Below are 19,804 nucleotides of genomic sequence, written 5' to 3'. Positions count from 1 at the left end.
AAACTGGAAAGGGATTTCTGAAATTGGTACTGTTTCAGAGATGTGGAGTCTCAAGGGGAGAAATTCTGCTGTTGCTTTTTATAATGAGCCATCAATTCAAAGTTGTAAGCCAGGCAGTCTTAGAAAGTGAGAGGGTATCTTTGGGGAAGAGTAGAAATAATTTTAGGTGCTTACATGTTTATCTGCATTGTTTTACCTTAAGTTTTTTCCTTTTCCATTTCTATCATAATTTCTTGGTAAGAATTCTGATGTTTCTTAATCCATTATTTTGCTGTACACATTCATATAGACTTGTCTTCACTTTATTTCTTTTTGTGCTTTCTTACACAGTTTAGAGTTAAGTAGAAGGCTGCTTAAATTATTGGAGAAGTGCTTGGAGGGAAAACAGAGATTTTCCAGAAGGCAAAAATACCTTGCAATTAGGCCTGATTGTTATAGGATGTTAGGAGAGAGTGTTGGTTTCCTAGGAAACTCCTCCCTGCCTTTTTTTCCCCCCAGCAGTCAGAATAGCTGTTCAAAGCCTATGCTAAAATAACAAAGCAAGGTGATGATGTTCTCTAGGAGACTTTTGCTTCCTCCCCTTTCCCAGGTGCTGCATTACCTGTTTTACAGGCTGGTAAATGAATGCAGTGTCCCACTGCTGATCTCTCTACAGGCTTGGGCTGTAGAGAATTGATTGTACAAACTTCAGGGAGGCTTCAAGCTACATTTCTGGCAATTTACTCTTGTACCATCTTGCACAGCAGTGGCTTCAGGTAGAGCATTATTGAAAAGAACCCTCTGAAAAAGGAAAATGCTTTCACTACCTTCTCTGATTTCTGACCCAGCTATGTAACACACAGATAATTTTTCTCAATGATGTATTAAATGTTTTGTGTATTTACTGTAAGTTACAGCTGGTAAACTACAGCTGTATGGGATGTTGAAATCTTACCTTCTGCTCTTTGATGGTATTTCTAATTACAAAGAACAAACATTTGTCCAGGAAATTTTTGCAGGGCAGAATATCAGATTTCTTTTTCTCATTGCAGGTTATCATTCCCAGATAACCACCTAGAAATAGTAAAGATACATAGCTTTGAGAAGAGCAAATGCATTTTTCTGCAAAAACACAGCCTTGCACACAGTTAAGAAATTTTCCTGTGAATTAGTTGTTTCATTCCAGTACAGACAGAAAAAGGATTTGTAGGAACAGGACTGAACCACTGTCAATCTCTTTTCCCTGAAACATCTAAATAAGGAACCAGTGCTGGCTTTTTCTTACCTTCCTCTGCAAGTAGAAGTGCACTTAGCAAAGGGCTCAACTTCAATATAGTGGAGCTGCATTTCCTTGAGATCCCTTTAGAAATAAAATGGACAGTTCTTAGAGAGGCATAATTGACCATTCTTCTTTGAGATGATTTTGACAGAAGTCTTCGCATTCACTAGTCCTGCCACTTAAAAAATCTGATCTTTGCCTATCACATTCACATACAGACATTTATAGTAAAAAGTTAATTTGAAAGGCTTTTCGTACTCATCAGAGATTGGGATTGTTATGTTTTGATTTTTTGTTTGGTTTTGGCAAAGGAAGAGAGAAAAGGGGAATGAAATAAATGTCTGGTTATGGATTGTAGTTGTCATTCTTAAACATAAAAATGCCTGGTGTTATTGCCACGTGTAACCCTTTCAACCCCTTTTCTTTTTTTAACCCACGCAGCTCCTACCACCTTTCTGTTGTTCAGCCAGAAGAACGCCATTAACCGCATGGTGATAGACGAGCAGCAGAGCCCAGACATCATCCTGCCCATCCACAGCCTCCGCAACGTGCGCGCCATCGACTACGACCCCCTGGACAAGCAGCTCTACTGGATCGACTCTCGGCAGAACATCATCCGCAGGGCACAGGAAGATGGCAGCCAGGTATCCTCAGGGGGTGCTGTCACAATCTCTCCTTGCAAATGGGTTTCATGCTGGTTCATGGATTGATCTCAGAGTGCAAAAAAACACCGTAGTGTTTTGTGCAGTATTAGTCAAAAACCAATGTACTTTTATTGAATGACCACAGCAAAATGCGTTGGGGAGGAATTGGGGGAAAAAGGGAAGAATAAGGGAAAAAGAGGGAGGAAGAGAAAGGAAGGTATATAGCTACCACATGTAGAATGGTGAAGTTTAGTGAGGTTAACTGTGACCAGTGACTGCTTATTCAATTTAGCATTTTAAAACAGATCTTTTCTTCCTGATTTTTTGAATGTGGGACGAACGAGAGACTAAGATGAGCAACACAACACAAGAGAGGTGCCATATTCAGTTGAATTTTAAGAGTGTGGTTTCTGGTGATGGGTGTGGTAGTAGTTGGATCCTGCTGTATGCCCTTCAGCCTTAACTCTTAATTTAGCAATGCTTTTAATTTTGGAATATCTAAATAATACCCAAAACCAGTCAAAGCCACCATGTTTTTGCCAGCTTCAGCAGAATAAACAAATGAAGACTTGCAGGCACACCATTTCATAGAGGTGACAAGCCAAATAAAGTTAGGCAAATTTTCTGGTGAAGTTTAATTTGGGGATGAGAGGGTAAAGGCTGCTCACTTCATAACCATGGCCTTCAAAATGTTTATGTAGACCATGTTTACTGATTTATTAATCCTCTTCAGAATTTTAGAAAAGTCCGTGAAATATGTTGATGAGGTTCTTTCTAAAAGTAATAATAATTAAAAAAGAAGAAAAAGGCATGCCAGCTCCAGAAGTCTAGACCAGTAGAAAGCAAGACCTTGAAGTAGTAAGGTGTTAGCTGGAAATGCTCTGAAGTCAGTGTTGTACACTAGCTGATGTCCTTTCCATCTTGGGCAGAGCTGCCTTCCATTTATTAAGCACCCTCATGTCCCCCAACTGAGATGGCAGCAATGGTGGAGAAGAATGAGGCCAGCATTTCAAGTGCTGTCTGGCCTCACTTTGCCTTTGTTTTTCTCTGCTCAACTGCCGCTTTGGGAATTAGTGGTGGTACATTTCTATAGTAGATTGTTAAATGTGCTGGGTTTGGGTTTATCCAAACTGAACTCTTGAGTTGTCAAAAAAGTAGAGGAAATACAGGAGCTGACTCTGGACCTTGAACACAGAGACAATTTGGAGTTACTGGTCAAACATGCAAAGTCTTACAAGCTACAGTCAACTTGTGTGATTGCCATGACAGCAAACCATCAGGACTGTCTCTGTCTTATCAAAGGTGTTGGTGTGGCAACAGAACCTGGGTCTCTCCTTACTTTATGCTAGTATTTTGGCTGTCTCCTTTTTCTGAGCAGTAGTTAGACATGGTGCATCCATAGCAAATAAAGTTATTCACATTAGATTAAGATGTGTGTTGTTTCTCTTCCCTTTGCAGAGCCTCACTGTTGTGACAAGTCCAGTTCCCAATCAGAACCTGGATATGCAGCCCTACGACCTGAGCATTGACATCTACAGCCGCTACATCTACTGGACCTGCGAGGCCACCAATGTCATCAACGTCACTCGCCTGGATGGGAGACCCATGGGAGTGGTGCTCAAGGGGGATCAGGATAGGCCCAGAGCCATTGTGGTGAATCCAGAGAAAGGGTATGTGGGAAAAATCAGGCCCAGGGTTTTGAGAATCAAGTTGTTTTCTTGCTGCAGCTTGTTTTCTGTTTGGCAGAATGAAAAACAACTTTGATATTTGTTAAGATGTCTTGGATTTTATAGCAAAAATGTGGAAAGATCAAATGAACCTTTTTTTTCCTCTAATCATTCCTGTTCCAGATACATGTATTTCACCAACCTCCAGGAGAGATCTCCTAAAATTGAGAGAGCAGCACTGGATGGAACTGAGCGAGAAGTCCTTTTCTTCAGTGGTTTGAGCAAGCCCATCGCCTTAGCTGTTGACAGCCAGCTGGGCAAGTTGTTCTGGGCTGACTCAGATCTGCGCAGGATTGAAAGCAGTGACCTTTCAGGTAGAGTAGCACCTTAATTCAGTGACTCATTTGTGTGGTGTGGGTGTGGGGGAATGCAGAGAAAGGTGTCATCTTTTCCTTCCTACTATAAACAGTCTGTACTATGATTCTAATCACTCCCTGAATTCCCAGCCAGGGAATGTGCATGATTCATGCAGCGTGTCTTTACAGTTTCATGACTCTGTGATTTGCATTATTAATTGCTACACATGCTATTTACTTTGGTTTCTCACTGCAAAACCTTTGTGTAGTTTCCCAAAGTCAGCTGATGAATAAATAGCAGCAGTTTTAGAGAGGGGAGAAAAAGGGTTGTTTTTAAAGGCATTGCTTTTGGTGCAGTAATCTGTCAATCAGAGGAAAGTTCCCTGGTAGTAGAAATATATGTCCTGCAGAGTTGAAGCAGCAGGTGTCCAGTTTACTTTTGTACCTGTCATGTGGGGTGAAAAGATGTGAGAAGGATAGAGAAGATGTAACGTCTCTCTGTCCTCAAAAGACAAAAACTTCCCTCTTCTAGCTGTGGAATTCTCTTTGCTTGCTCCTCAAGATTGGTTATGCTGCTTGTCTGACCTCCTCTAGGAGTTCATTCAGCCCATTTAACAATAACCTAACAACATTATACAGAAAAAGACAAATAGAGAATGGTGTTCTGTTGGCTTGGAAAGCTCCACTGGTTCAGAAAGGAGTCCAGCAAGCAACCAGAAGTGGAGCAAGAGAAGAGGGGAAAATTATATGGTCCAGATTGGGTAAGAAAGACAAATGTCTTTCATTTACTAGCCTAATCCAACAAAGTGCTGGATCAGCTCAGCTGCCTCATGTAACATGAGTACTAATTTGTGATACAGATTGGGCTGGATGTTGTTGCTGGTAGTGAGAGTTGAAAACATAAAAGGAGTTATGACAGCTTGCAGTAATGTTTGTGGTAATGTCTTCCACTTATGACATGGTACCTTCATTCAAAGTAGCAGCATGTAACCCTGTTGACACGACTTGGATTTTCAGCCTTTTGTTAAATTCCTAGCATAAGCTTTTGGTTTGGAAAACATTTGTTTTTCCTAGATGGTTGGAATTAAAGCTCAGAAAGACAGTAATTTTTTTTCTGTGGTGTGTCACTGGAAGATTCAAGGTCACTACTGAACTGTGATATCATGATTGTTTACTGTTTTAAAATGCAAGACACAACCTGAGTTAGTGAATTATTAAAGAACAAAAAACAAAACAAAAAAAAAGGTGCTATGGTGTTGCTTGGTACATTCCAAGCTGTCCCAGATCCAGGGTTTGCATGAGTAGAGTTACAGGCAGGAGAATATTACACGTGCTTTATTTCTGTCTTTGTCTGTTCTCTGCCTGAAGTTGGGACACCAGACAAGGAGATGGGTCTAAATTCTAATTCAGTCTAGGTTTAATGATTTGGCTTCTTTTTTTTTTTCCTTAAAAAGATGTGGCTGTTGGATCACCAATGTTATGTAGTAAAAGTTTTTACTTTACAAACCATATTTTGAAGAAAAAAACGTTCCAAAACCTCCCTTGCTTTTTGGCATTTGCACCACAAATAGATTGCTGTAATCACCACAATAAATTGCTAACTGCTGAGATGCATTCCTGTGCTTAGGAATGCTGATTAATAAGCTCTTTTGACCAGCAGAGTAATTTTTCTGCATGTTAGCTTCTTAAAAACATTCAGTCTCTTGCTCTGTCAATTCTGTAGATTCCAGTGCCCATAAAGACAAGGACAGCTAGGATGCCTTTTATGTGATGTAGTCCTTCTTTTCCTCCCTGTCCTTCAGGCATGCAGTTAGGACTTGGTTATTCTGCCCAAATGGGAGATCCTATTGAAGTTAACCAGATTCTTCACATGATTAAGGGGTTGTTTATGAAAAGATGACTGGAATTAGCTCCCTACCATGGAAACTATTTGGAAATTAGTTCTTCTATTCCAAATAATTAGTGTGATTTGGAAATGTCTAATGATTCTGGAATTAAGTAATTTTTATTTGGAAATAGAACGAGCTATGGGTGTGTCCTGATTTTTGTATTTATTTGGTTGGTTTTAAGTCTTTTTGTAAATGGTATTGCTGGAAAGGGGATGGTGATGCCAGGAGACAAAGCTCCTCTTAATCATGTCTCCCTTTCATCTGACATTCCCAATAAAGGAGACTAGCACCCTGATGAGTCAGCTTCGGGTTTCATTGTTGGTTTATGGAAGAAGGGATTTAATGTCTCAGTTTAGTCAGAAATAGTCAGTTACACTTGGTCACAAATATTAAAAAGAAAGATTAAGACATTAAGGGAATGAAAATATTAAGCTTCAGAGCTGTAGGAACATACTGCAAAATGCCATGCTGATTGACGTGGGCATGGCAGAGCAGGGCATGTACAGACTCCATTTGGGTAGGTCAAGGTTTTAGCTTTTGTATTCCTTCCCGTCTCCCTTGCATTTTGCCCTGTTCTCAGCTTAGCTTTATTTCTCAATATGCAGGTTTCTGTTTCTTACCTTTTCCTGACAGAATTAGTCATGTTATTGGAGTTTATAATAGATGGTTGCAGTTATTTAGGTTGACTTACATCACTCAGTCTATTAATTTCTACATCAGTCTGGGTATAACCTCCTTCAGAAATCAACGTCTTTTCTTAATCAGATCATTGCTGGTGTTGCTCCAAAGTGGTGGTGAGAGCCCAGCCTAGCTGATTTGAATTCCCATGTTCTCCTTCGGGTTTTAATGCTTGGTAAATGCTTGGAAGGTTACTTAACTTCTGAGCTCTCTGTGCCTTTAGTGAAAAGGAGATAAATACATTTTTCATAGCTCAATTTGTTTCTAAGTCACTGTCATTGACATAATGTTGATTAAATTCTCAACAAGCAAAAAACACCTTTGTGCTACTAAACAAAGGATAGATAGAATGTATTTGAAGTATAAAATCATGAAGTGCATGTGTCTTCTGTCCTGTAAGGTTATCTTGTTTGGCTAAAGTAGATTTTTTCCCCCATATTCAGTTATTCCAGTATATTTGTAAAGAACAAAAATATAAAAACTTACAGTAAATCATTCTATGGATGAACATATATCAGAAATACCAGGATTTAAGGTAAATTTTCAAGCTTTAGCTTGACTTGTGTGATCCTGTTTCAGCTTCTCAAAATTGAAGCAGATTCCATGTGCTTTGCAAGTAATTTTGTTCTCAGAGTCTGATCAACTCACTGAATATTTGACTGTTAATGACCACGTCATCCTGTTAAATAAAGGAAGCATGGATTAAGCCTCCTCCTGAGCCCTCAGGTTTTAACTAACATTTTTCTTCTGTGTGAGTTACAAAGTCTTCACTGTCTTCAGACAGACTTTAGTGATACCTTTAAAACAACTGTTGGCTGTGTTCTGTTCGTGTGGAGAGTTAACCATGAAATGTGACAGTTGCTCTTGACTGTATTTAATGCCAGAAAATCTGGCACAGAAGTCAACAACCACTCTTCAGAGGTGTAAGGCCTCTTGTCTGCTCCTGGTGATTGCTGAAGGAACTCAGGAAAGTAAGTCTTTGCTAGAAAGAAAGGAGCATTCCCCATTTAGCACTAATAGCTTAGCAAAGGTAACGTAGCTGAAAGAAAAGAACATGAGGAAGTCAGAAGTGTTAATCTCATCATTTGTGTGAGAAGTCCTAATTACCCTGCTTTCATTTGGAATTTATCTTGTATGGGTTAGCTGAAGCCAGTAATCCATCTTCTTATTCCCTGTTGTATGGCAAGACAAAGCAATTAATCTCTCAAAAAGGAAAAGAATAAAAAGAGCTACTGATTTCCATCATATTGATAAGAGACTGGAAAGGCTCATGAGAGATGAGCCCCTCCACTCCAGGTGCTTCTTAAATACACTAGATAGTTTTTGAACATAAAAACTCTCTTCTTGGTGAAAGCAGGAAAAAATAATTTGATCATCTGTCTGCAAAATGCATCAGTCTTGCATCAGAAGACCCAGAATTGCCTGGGGTTTTGTACTAGGCTTACCCAGTAGCATAAAAGGAGTGAAAAATAATGGTGTGAGTGGTGTAGGAGATGTTTCTGATAGTATTGCCTAGCTGAACCAAAGCCCTGTCTCCCTTCTGCAGGTGCTAACCGGATTGTTTTGGAAGACTCCAATATCCTGCAGCCCGTGGGACTGACTGTCTTTGAGAACTGGCTCTACTGGATTGACAGGCAGCAGCAGATGATTGAGAAGATTGATATGACCGGTCGAGAAGGACGTACAAAGGTCCAGGCTCGCATTGCACAACTCAGTGACATCCACGCTGTGAAGGAGCTCAACCTGCAGGAATACAGTGAGTGCAATCCCTGCTTGCCAGGTGCAAGCAGGGCCTGTGAGACTCGAGCCAAGAGACACGAGCCTGTTGTGCCTTGTTGCTGATCCACATCAGTGCAGATGGAGGGGGTGAGGAGTTGGTATCGGTGCCGTTAGGTTGTTTCCTTCAGGCACTTGGCAACGGACTGGAAATCTATCACAACCCCAGCATCGTGTTTTGTTGCTGATGACAACTTGATTGGTAATCCCATGCCGGCACCTGGCATTTGAGTGTCTCTAGACACAGTGGAAACATCCTGTTATCCCTAATAGAGGACTTTCTGGATCACACTAGTGCATTGCTATTGGGTGTTCACTGTTTAGGCAAGCACAGCTCTCAGGGCCTGTCACTAGCTGTCAATGTTTCAGTGGACTGCCTGCCTTGAAGGCAAAGTGAACAATTTTTGGTGGTGGTATTTCATACTGAAAGTGAATTGACAGAAGAGCAATGTTGCATTGCACAAAGGAAGGGTGTATTAAATAGAAATTTGTCTTGATCGTGGCTGCACTTTTAAAAAGTTTCTGCTTACCAGGCCTTTCTACACACATATGCTTGAAGTGGTGGGAGATGAATGGTTAAAGCAGTGGAGTTGCTGTCATCCTGGAGGAAATAGGCATGGTTAGTAGGCTCTGGTGCATGCCTTGGAGAAATATGTAGAAAAATGTCTGGGGATGTTTAATTAAAACATCAGTGCAGACTCCTACTAGTTTTGTGTGCTATTAATCTCAGTAAATCTGTCAGGAGTTCCAGGAGAAGTATGTTGTCCTTATTAAACATTAAAATGAAGAGACATATTTATCTAGAGCATGTTAATTTGAGTTTCAGAGATTGTGTGGAAGCTTCAGAATTCATAAATTAGAAAAGTTTATTTTTTTAATGGTCTTTGGTAGAGAAAATGAAGTGGGGAATCCAAGACATTTTTTGTATTACTAATGTGCTATTTGCTGCAGAGAACTACTGCTACCTCACACAAGAAGCAAAATGCTTTGAGTACTGTTTTAGTATAAATTCTTAGAGTGGTTTCAGATCATGGAGAGTTACCAATATATAATTATAGATGTGTGTAAAGGGAGAAATACACACAACAATATACAACATTACCAGAGATTTTTCATTAATCCTCTCCCCTGGGGGTAGGGGGTAATGAAGAAATGACTGAAAGGTCATAAAATAGTTGGGGATTTCTTATCAGTCCCTATCTTATTTTTAAAATCCTAGGACAGCATCCGTGCTCTCAGGACAATGGTGGCTGCTCCCACATTTGCATTGTGAAGGGGGACGGCTCCACGCGCTGCTCTTGCCCCGTGCACCTGGTGCTGCTGCAGGATGAGCTGTCCTGTGGAGGTGAGTCCTTCCTCACTTCTGTGTCCCTGAGCTCTTAGCTTCAGCCTTGGGGAGTGTCTCCCTCTTCAGGGATGGCTTCTGAGCCAAGGAATGTGACAGTGCACCAGGTGCTCTTACACACCTGTACAGACTCACCTCTTCCCTCCACCCTCCAGCTAAATTTGCAAGTATTGAGAAGAAGTAAGAGGAAAAAAATCCCTAACTGCTGAATAAGGATTTCTGTTCACCCTTTCTACTTAAGACTCACACTTAAGACTCAACTTAAGTTGAATTATTTCAACTTCATTCTTTAATTGTATGATTTTCATTACTTTTTGCTGTCACTCCCCATGTTCTGCCTTTTCAGGCAGTGGCAGATTCTCACATTCTGGCACATTGCACAGTCTGTGCTGTTCTGTTCTTCTCTGTTGTCCTCCCCAAGCTCACCCTGTGCGTGTCTTTCTGAACTGCAGTCCCAGAAGGGCGAGTTGCCTCCTTCCATGGCCACTGTAGCCCACGCCCTGGTGTCTCCAGGGGTGGGGCTGGAATGGGGGAGAGGACAGGCGCTTTGGTGCCACTGGACTTGAATGGGTTTATTATGCAATCATCTCGCCATCGAGGCGATGTGTGGTCTCAAAATGAACAAGAGCTAACATAATCCAGATATTTTCTCAGAGCAAGTTTAATACCAGGCCAAAAAGCCATGGGAGGAAAGGGGGATTAAAAAAAGGGAAAAGATCCACACTTCCTTACTGCCTGAGATTAACAGTTAACTTAGTAAATGTTAAATAACAGCTAACAGATGTGTTGAGGTAGTGGAACTTGACTAGATGGAGCAGTTTTTTGTTTTAAAATAATTTTGACTGAATAGAGCTGTGAAGGGCACATAACTAGACACTGAGTCACACAGTGCATCCATCTGCAGCAAATTACATCCTTTTAACATCTTCTATACAATGACTGTCAAACATGAAAAAGAGGGTAAGCCATTGGCTGTGTGCACAGCGGTGTTGCAGGAAAGGGGGAGTTGAAGAGTGAGATGACTTTGACATGAAATCTTACTAAGAGAAAGGTGTGACAGTCTGAAGTGGGAGGGGAAGAAAAGAATTGTGTTTTGAGTGTGCATGTTTCTCTGTTCTCTTGTTCTTCATCTGTCAAGCCCCTGTTGCTGTGAGCCTGCATCAGTCACACTGGCCTCAAGGTCTGCAAAAGTGGCTGTGAACGCAGTGGCTCTGGAAGTGACCTTATGATGTGGCACGCTGTTCATCTGCTGCTTTGATATAGGAAAGCAGCTTACCTGTCCTTACCTGTCCTGCTCTTTGTTCACCTGGATTCTTAACTTCTGTTTGTTTGCTTGATTTCCAAAGAACCACCAACATGCTCCCCTCAGCAGTTCACCTGTTTCACAGGTGAGATTGACTGCATCCCGGTGGCCTGGCGCTGCGATGGCTTCACTGAGTGTGAGGACCACAGTGATGAGAAGAACTGCCCAGTGTGCTCTGAGAGCCAGTTCCAGTGTGAGAGTGGGCAGTGCATAGACAGTGCCCTGCGCTGCAATGGGGAAGCCAATTGCCAGGACAACTCAGATGAGAAGAACTGCGAAGGTACGGGGGATGCTGCCAAGTGGGATGGGAATGTACCTGTCACAGGGACAGGGATGAGTACCAGTGTTACTGCTGAGTAGGATTTGAAAAGATCCAAAGTTCTGCGAGTTTTTTAACTGGTCTGTTAAATAGAAGTTATTTCATAACTCCATACTTTTTGTTTCTCTACCTGTGAAGTGGAAATTAAGAGTGATCTCCAGCAGAGTGGCTTAAATGCTGTTTGTGAGAAGTCCTGTCAAAAATGGCATGATTTTAAGCTCTAAAAACCTAGTATCTGGGAGTGAACTACAAAGTGGAGCAAATCCTTGTCATAGCTGCTTGTGTGCCTTGTACCAAGTAAAGGTTTTGGGATTGTTTATTTTACAATACCTGAACAAAATGAGCTTTTCTGAGTAAGCAGAAGTGAGAGACAGAGGAGATTTCTGGAGACCTCTTCTATAGAGCACAGCAAAAGAGAGTATTTAAGCTGTCTTTACAGAGAGAAGTGCTGTTGCTAGCACAATGAGAATTAAGTTCATTTTGGCAAGGACAGGTTTTGCTGATGAAATCTGAACTGTCCCACCACTACAAAACATGAAATCTGAGCAAACTGATCCTTTCCCTATTGCAGAGGTAGTGAAGAGTTGTAGGGACAGCTTATAAGGTTGAAAGGCTACTTCTTCTTTATATCCTTTCAGTGCATTTTCCTTCTTTGTGGAGCCTGTTGAAATGACTTTAAATCAAGGCTAAATTGCTTTCCAAAAGATGTGCTCCAGCTCAAACAAAAACATAGAGCTGAAATTCCTGTGTGCTGAAAGGTGATTATTAGCCAGCTGAGATGCTGACATCTGAAAATCTGTTGTGCAAGTTAACTTCCAGTTGTCATTCAGCAACTGGAGATGTCAGACCAGGGGCTGTTTATCACCTTCAAAGGGGTCCTGTTGCTGAGAGTATTCAAGTTCATTACGAATCAGAAAAGCCTGAATTAACTTCTTAATTCAGCTGAAGACAAAAAAGGATTTCTGGAATTTATGAGAAACAGGAGGCAGGAATATGTGGAAACAGCAGCAGCCAACATCTTGCCTGCAGCACCTTCTATTTTTTCAGTGTACTAGAAAAGCTTCAGTTTTATATTTTGACCTGCATTTTAGTTTAAAAACATAATATCAAGTCAATACATTGCCTCATGATTAAGGACTTCTCTGGTTTACAGGAAGAGCACAAGGACATTAAGAAGGACATTTATCTTTCTTAAACAATTTTATTATCTTGGTTTGGCAGATTTATTTTTCATAACTTAATTCTTCTCTCTTATATTACAGTAAATGCTTGAATTTGGAGATTCTTGTAGTAATATTGCAATAACCATGTCCTGGGATAAGTGCCTGTCTTCTCAATGGCCTCTGAGTTATTTTAGATGAGGGTCACTTTATCTTGTAGTGTTCTTACTGTAAGCAGGCAGTAGAGCCCAGGTACCAGTGTGCACCATCCTCAACAGAACACTGAGTCACTTGCTCTGCATGGTTCAGGTGAGGAATTTGTGTGCCACTGGCCACTTCCAGAAATGAAGCTTGCAGCACTCCAAGCTACTCCCGATTGTATGCTTTGGTGTCTTTATTTCTTAATGACTGTCAAGAGCAGTTTCTGGTGCTGACTGTTGGTGTGGGGGCTCTTTGCAGTGCTGTGTTTAACGGATCAGTTCCGCTGTGCCAGTGGGCAGTGCATCGGGAAAAGCAAGAAGTGTGATCACAACCTGGACTGCACTGACAGCTCTGACGAGCAAGGATGTTGTAAGTGTACTGCCTGAGACTGGAGACTTGGTTGTAGCATCCAAAATTTGCTTCTCACCTTTCCTACGAGTTTGATGTTATTCTGGCAAGCAGACTGAATTAGTTGTTCCCAGAATTAATGCTTCATAACTTCTGTCATGCAGTTAATACACAATGTGGTGGAATAGGAATAATAAAAATAATTAGTATTCTGAACAAGTAGTTTCTGAGGCAGAGAATGCCTGTTATTTTTCTTCTTACTTTTTTTTAAATTTTAAAAGAAGTCAAAGGTTTGTTTTACTATAATGTCTATATGCTGAGTTGGTGCACTGTTAAAAATATCTATTGGCATGAGGCATTCATATATAACCTCTCTGCTTCATGGTTTTCTCATCCTGAGAATTAATAGCAGGTGCTTTTAGAATCAGAGGAGCACTCTGTTTATAGAGTAAACCTTCTAAAATTTCTTTTTTTTATCTTGAAAGGATATAATTCTGAGCTTGATTTCTGATTTGTAACATGTGATATCCCCTACCTGGAAATCTCCAGGGCTCTACAAGAAAGCCACTGCCTTTAAAATTCAAACTCGAAAGTTCACTTTCACTGTTGGTGCTTTAAAAGAAATTGTAAATAGGGACATCTTGTCTTGTGTTAGAGATCCATGTATCACAGCTGGCACACAGATAATTTGAAAATGCAAAGCCAGAGTTGGACCCTTGATCTTAAGAAGGAGTATTAAGAGATGTTCTGTCATGCTACCAAGTCACTAGTGACATTATCACAGGCTTGTCTAGTTCCCTTTATTAGAGTTTGTATGTTCTCCAGTTTTTTAACAGAGGATGGAAAATTGGCCCACCCAGAATAAGATGGCAGTTGTCACCATCCCTCTTTCACTATGATCAGAAGTCTGTTTACTTATCTCTGTAGACTGTGACAAGCTGGTTCAAGTGTGGGTTTGGTGTTCAGGGAGAAGAAAATGTGTAGAGAAAAAAACTTTCAGTAATGCTTAAGATGTAAAACACTGACTAGAACAGAAAATACTTTAAAGTCTGCCTTTCTTGTCAAATTCATGAGCACAGGCAGGGGGTTGTCAGTTACTCCCAGGAATGTCATTGCTTAGAACTGGTCTTGTAGGGAAAGCCACTAATTTTGACTGTTGAATAATTGTTTTGGGTACAGATTCCTCGTAAGGTGGCACTTCTCAGGCTGATGCTCAGCTGTATCTGTAACCTGAAGGGTGGGTCAGAAGTGGAATAGTTTAGGTAGCTTAATAAACAGCAGCAATCCCCAAATTCATCACTGCTGAGCAGTCCAGGTGGTGCACCATGAATGATTGTTACACTGCTGAGAAAAGAGAGTGCCAGTCTGTTACCCTGATAGCCAAGGGTGACATGAAAAGCAGTTGTTGCCATCTTCAGTGACAAGAAAAGCACAAGAGGAGTCCCCTGCACAGTGTCATCTGGTGACGTGGCTGCAGGTCTTGTTCATCAAGTTCAAAGGAAAGCTCTGCTGTCAGCCTGAAGCAAGTGCAGGGCCATCACTCCCCCTGCACATGCATGTACTTACTGCTCATTTCCTGTCATTTGTGATCCAAAAAACCCCATGGCATGTTTGGAGCTCATCTTGGAATCTGCAGGTAGCCCTTATGGACACTCAGAGTCTTTGAACAATCCTGTCCTAGGGGCTGTTTGTTCCTCCCATACATTACTTTGAAAGTTGTTGTCTGCCCACAGAAGAGGAGCAAAATGGAAGGCTGCAAGAAAAACTAATGTTGGTCTAAACTTCCATGGTCTGCTTTTCCTTTTCCCTTTTAGACACAACGGAGGAACCTGCACCACAGCCCAACAACACCATAGGCTCCATCATTGGTGTGATCCTCACAGTCTTTGTGGTGGGAGCAGTGTACTTCATCTGCCAGAGGGTGCTGTGCCCACGCATGAAGGGCGATGGGGAAACCATGACCAATGACTACGTGGTGCACGGGCCACCCTCGGTGCCTCTGGGCTACGTGCCTCACCCAAGCTCTCTGTCAGGCAAGTCAAGGGGTGGTCTTTGGCACCCCACAGCTGTACTTGAGGATGCTGTGTACAGGAAATGTCTGCTCCAGATGCAGTTCTTGGAAGCCATGGGAAGCCAGGACTGCCAAGGCTTGTTGCCATCCTTCTTCACAATAATGAACTGCTATTTTACCCATGCTGTTCACAAGCATTTAGGTACTTAGCAGTACCTAAGCTTAAATAAATGCACACACTGTGCATTTTCTTCTTTTACTACTAAGGAATCCCCTTTTTGGGCTATTGTAGCAAGAGCAAAATTTCACAACAAGGGTAAGGTTACACAGAGTTATATTCATGGGACTTAAAACATTATGTAATCATTCTTGGTAGGTTTGCAGTCTAAGTTTGTATGCTTGTGAGACTTCTTGCCAAGTCTGTAATGATCTGCAATAACTTTGGTCTCAGCTTATTTCATTTAACGATGAATTTTCCAATACCAGTCCAAGCACATGATGCTACTGCTGTTTAAAAAGTAAAACTTAACCACAACATTTTACTTCATCTATATGCATTGCTTCTGTATATATTGATTAAATATGTACTGTAACTTGTGGCTTTGAGATCCAGCAGGCTCCTCTCAGAGCATAACTTGGTTTTAATACCAAGATAATTAATTTTGGGTTTGCAAAGACAACATACTGCTGTTGTCCTCCAGATTATTTCCTTAAGCTTCCTTTTGTTTGTGAATTGAGGAAGAATTGAATACTGACATACATCTCTGTTCTTCAGGTATGTCTCGAGGTAAATCTGTCATCAGCTCCCTCAGCATCATGGGAGGGAGCAGTGGCCCACCCTATGACAGGGCCCATGTTACAGGAGCCTCCTCCAGCAGTTCCTCAAGTACCAAAGGCACTTACTTTCCTCCAGTAAGTCATTCTGTTATTCATAAACCTTTAATAACTTTCAGGGAAGTGACACTGTCTTTTTAAAGGTTAATCAATTGACAGATTAATGTTTTGATTTAGAATTCTAGTCTAATAAACTTGTTTGGATATGGAGTAAGTGATTTTGAAGAGGATTGTCTTTTTCCAAAGTGGTCTAGAAATTTTCACTTAATTTAAAAAAAGTTGTGAGAGAGCTCAGTGCCAGGAAGAAAGATATTCGATTGAATGTCAGGGGAGATGAAAAAAATCCCTGTAGATGCTGAGAAGCTCTGGCAGAGAGATCTCCTTTCATTATACTCTGCCATGTGCCTCTGAAGGTAAAACTAAGGTTGATTCTTTACAGACCTTTCAAGGAATTAAAATGAAGCTTTGTGTCATGTGTCTTACAAGTGACAGGTAAATAAGTAAACAAGTGTTTTGCAGCTCTGTAACATCCCTCCATCACAAATGTGTAGTGTGCTGCACTAACTGCTGTGTAACAGTTGGTGCCAGCCCTAGAGGGCTCCCTGTCTCTTCAGTTCTAGCAGCTGTGGTGGTTGGTTTGGGAATTTTCATGGAGCCCACCAAGCCACTGTGGAATGTTAAAGAGTCCCATGCTTGGTCAGTGAAGGCTGGAATCTGCCAATTGTTGGTTTTCAGTTCTGAGAATCAACTGATCAGGCTTTAAATCAGCTTTAAATTAATCCAAACACATGGAGTAAGAACATGCCTGCATAGGGAAGGAATGCTTGCCTTGGCCAGCACTCTGCAAGTATTGAAAGCAGAGCAATACCTGGGGACTGCAGCTGGCAGGAGCAGAGATCTGCCAGTCTGCCTGGGGCAGTGGTGGCCCTAGTGACAATCTAGAACTGAACAGCTTGCTGCAGCTTTACTTCTCAGCACCGGCTGTGTCAAAATGCCCAAAGCAGTCAGTGTTTTTTGAGAAGAGCTTAGTAGTAGCCAATAGGAATGGCAGCAAATGGCATTTCCAGGGTCTGCATAAGAGCTGGGGAATAACAGGAAAAAATCCTGTTTGCTGGGAGGGCTAGGTATGCAATTCTTTACTCAAGGTTCCTATTAGACAGTACTAAAAACTATAAACTGGTGTTTTCTCAAGTTCCCTTTGTATCTTTCTTTTTTTTAAGTGCCTTTTTTCCTTTCTTACTCCTTAGATTTTGAACCCACCACCATCACCAGCCACTGAACGTTCACACTACACCATGGAATTTGGTTATTCTTCAAACAGCCCATCCACTCATAGATCCTACAGGTAATTACTATTACAATAGCTTCTGTCAGGATCAAAGCAGTTAGTGTAGAAAATGCAGAATAAAGGCAGCCTCTGCTCTGTAAGAATTACAATCAAAGGCCCTAATTCTGCAAGCATTAAACTGGTGCTTAAATGGGCTCACGTGTACCATGGCACAGCTGTCTGTGTGGAAGTGCAGCACTGTTTGAGGTAAATCATAAACTGAGGAGGGGTAGTGATACATCCCTGGGGTATATTCCTTGGGGGAATGACAGCACTCATCACAAAACTAGCTACATGCCAACAGAAATGCAGTCCCATGACTATTTTGAGCCAAAATAACTTACCCTGCAGTGAACCCTGCCTTTTTTTGGCTTCTGCCATAAATAATTTGTTACGTAATTATCAGAAATTATAAGCGAATACCTTGTGGAGGAAAAGTTGGCAATATAAAGGCTAATAAGTCAGAAGTAACATTAATGTTGTTGTCTAGATAAAGCACAGAATTTCTAGTTTGACACATGAAGGGTTAATATCTGGAAAAGATTGCTAACCTTTTGTTTTATTTTCTCTTGACTAGTATTTATGAGCATGCATTTTATCTCTGTTTGAATGTATTTTTCTTACTTTCCCTGTAAGAATGCTGGAGTTAGTTATGATTTTATAACAAGTTACCAAAAATAGAGCAACAGACCCCTGCTACCCAAGGGTGTAAAGGTTCCCCCTCCCAAATCACCAGTAGTTGTGGTCAGTGAGAAGAGAGTGCTGTATTTGTCTGAAAGATGTGCCTCCCTAACACAGAGCCTTTGGGGGCTCTGGGTAATGAGGTCTCTGGGGCTGAACAGACATCTCTTCTCCATTAGCAGAAAATATGGCCTCTGTTGTGCAGAAGGTCAGACTAGATGTTTATAATGATCCCTTGCAGCCATATGAAAAATCTTTTAAAATTACAAGTAATTTTCTAATGAAAGAAACCAAATTCAGGCACCAGCATGGGTCATCTGCTGGTTAGCTGATGTGACTTTCAGTATTATAAATTATATTAGGGATGTAGCAGAGGGTTTGATATTTTCCAAATGCTCCCTCACCCAAAAATAAACACTGCTCTTGCTGCTTCTGATCTTAGTTCTTTCCTAATATTCTGACTTGACTATAGAGGAGCTGCATCCCCTGGTGTTCCCAGCCACTGACTGTGATGCTGGGAGTTGTAGTTACCATGCATTTCCCTTTCTAATTTGTTTCCTTGAAACTATCTTGGGCTCATTTTAAAAGATGTTTTGTGGCAGCAGCCTTTGAGAATTTTATCCCAATTACTTCTCTAAAGGATGCTTCTCCTGAGTGCTTTGAGTGTGCCAGGTAATTTTCAGTCCTTCTGTCTGGCCTTGGAAGTTAGTATCCAGAAACTACATAATGGAAACAGACTTCTCCATAATTGCAGTACAGCTCTTATAGAGGCACATGCACACCCCTGCCCCACTGTCTTAGGAGGAACTTTTTGTACCTGAATGAAGTCCTTAGGGAGCCTGCTGTGTGAGAGACTGTTCTCAAGCACAAGCTCTCACAGGTGCTCCTTGCATCTCTGAGCAGGCAGTGCCAGGGTCAGTGGGAACATCTGGAGACTGGGAAGCGCTTAACAAACCTGGGCTCTGCAGTCACCTTGGCATCACAGAGTGCTGTGGCTGGGAGGGAACTGGGAGGGAATGACCAGCCCATCCAGTTCCACCCTCTGTTGTGGGCAGGGACACCTTCCACTAGACTGGGTTACTCCAGGCTGACCTGGCACACCTCCAGGGATGGGGAGCCCACAGCATTATGGATTAAATTAACCCAAACACAATAACACAATACTTACACCAAACGCAGCCCACTGTCCAATCCCAGCAGTCTGGAGCACAAAATTCATTTTCTACCAGTAAAACCCAACGCACTTCTGCAGGTGTGAAAAACACCAATCACTTGCTTTTAAAATTTTAAAAGTTTAATAGTAATAAAATGGTTATAAAAATAGTAATACAATTAGAGTAATAATAATTTGGACAACCTGAATTAGGACAATATGAGACAATAAATACAAAGAGTTAGGATGTCCGGGTACCTTTTTCTGGGCAGCATAAGCCCGAAAAAGGACCCACGTTAACAGAGGATTAACCCTTAAAAGCAATAGCCTGTTGCATATTGATACACCTCATACATGATGCATAAATTCCATTCAAACACAGGATTCTGTCTGGTCATCGACAACTTCTTCCTCTGAATCCTGACGGTGTCTTCGAGGCGGGAAGGAGTTCGTTTCTTCTGATAAGAGGGCAATAAATTATTTTTCTCTGAAAGATTTAGATGTCCTGTGGCTGCTATCTTGCTGCGAGTCCTTTCTTTAAAAAAATATCCTACATAGCATAGTTTCTATTTTAACATTTTTTATAACTTAAAACTATATTTAACACAGTACTTAAGAGAATTAATACAGCATTACTTTCTAACACAACACATATCATATTCATTTTAATATTTGCGAAAGGCCAATCATAAAATACATGCATTTTTCACACAGGGAAGTTTAGACAGGAGACGCCGTGCATTACTGCAGAGGTCACTCTGCTTTCTGTTTCCACCTTGAGAAGGGAAAAATGACCTTTTCCCCGCTCCCTGTCCCCTCACAGCTACCGGCCCTACAGCTACCGGCACTTCGCG

At 41.3% G+C, this 19,804-nt stretch overlaps 1 protein-coding gene across 1 annotated transcript in view; it reads left to right on the top strand.

Moving 5' to 3' along the window:
* The window catches only part of LRP6 (LDL receptor related protein 6), a 99,450-nt gene that overhangs the window by 78,104 nt on the left and 1,542 nt on the right, over positions 1–19,804 (top strand). Inside the window, exons 12-22 of the mRNA XM_031057013.1 lie at positions 1,700–1,902; positions 3,361–3,572; positions 3,753–3,943; positions 8,039–8,248; positions 9,488–9,613; positions 10,960–11,196; positions 12,855–12,965; positions 14,759–14,977; positions 15,731–15,867; positions 17,037–17,134; positions 19,774–19,801. Of these exons, the coding sequence (XP_030912873.1) occupies positions 1,700–1,902; positions 3,361–3,572; positions 3,753–3,943; positions 8,039–8,248; positions 9,488–9,613; positions 10,960–11,196; positions 12,855–12,965; positions 14,759–14,977; positions 15,731–15,867; positions 17,037–17,134; positions 19,774–19,801 (1,772 nt within the window). The remainder of the gene's footprint in view (positions 1–1,699; positions 1,903–3,360; positions 3,573–3,752; positions 3,944–8,038; positions 8,249–9,487; positions 9,614–10,959; positions 11,197–12,854; positions 12,966–14,758; positions 14,978–15,730; positions 15,868–17,036; positions 17,135–19,773; positions 19,802–19,804) is intronic.

Source organism: Geospiza fortis, unplaced genomic scaffold, assembly GCF_000277835.1.
Source record: "Geospiza fortis unplaced genomic scaffold, GeoFor_1.0 scaffold10, whole genome shotgun sequence".
NCBI classification, from domain to species: domain Eukaryota; kingdom Metazoa; phylum Chordata; class Aves; order Passeriformes; family Thraupidae; genus Geospiza; species Geospiza fortis.
The sequence above is the reverse complement of the archived record's forward strand: the minus strand, read 5'-3'. Positions and strand labels throughout refer to the sequence as shown.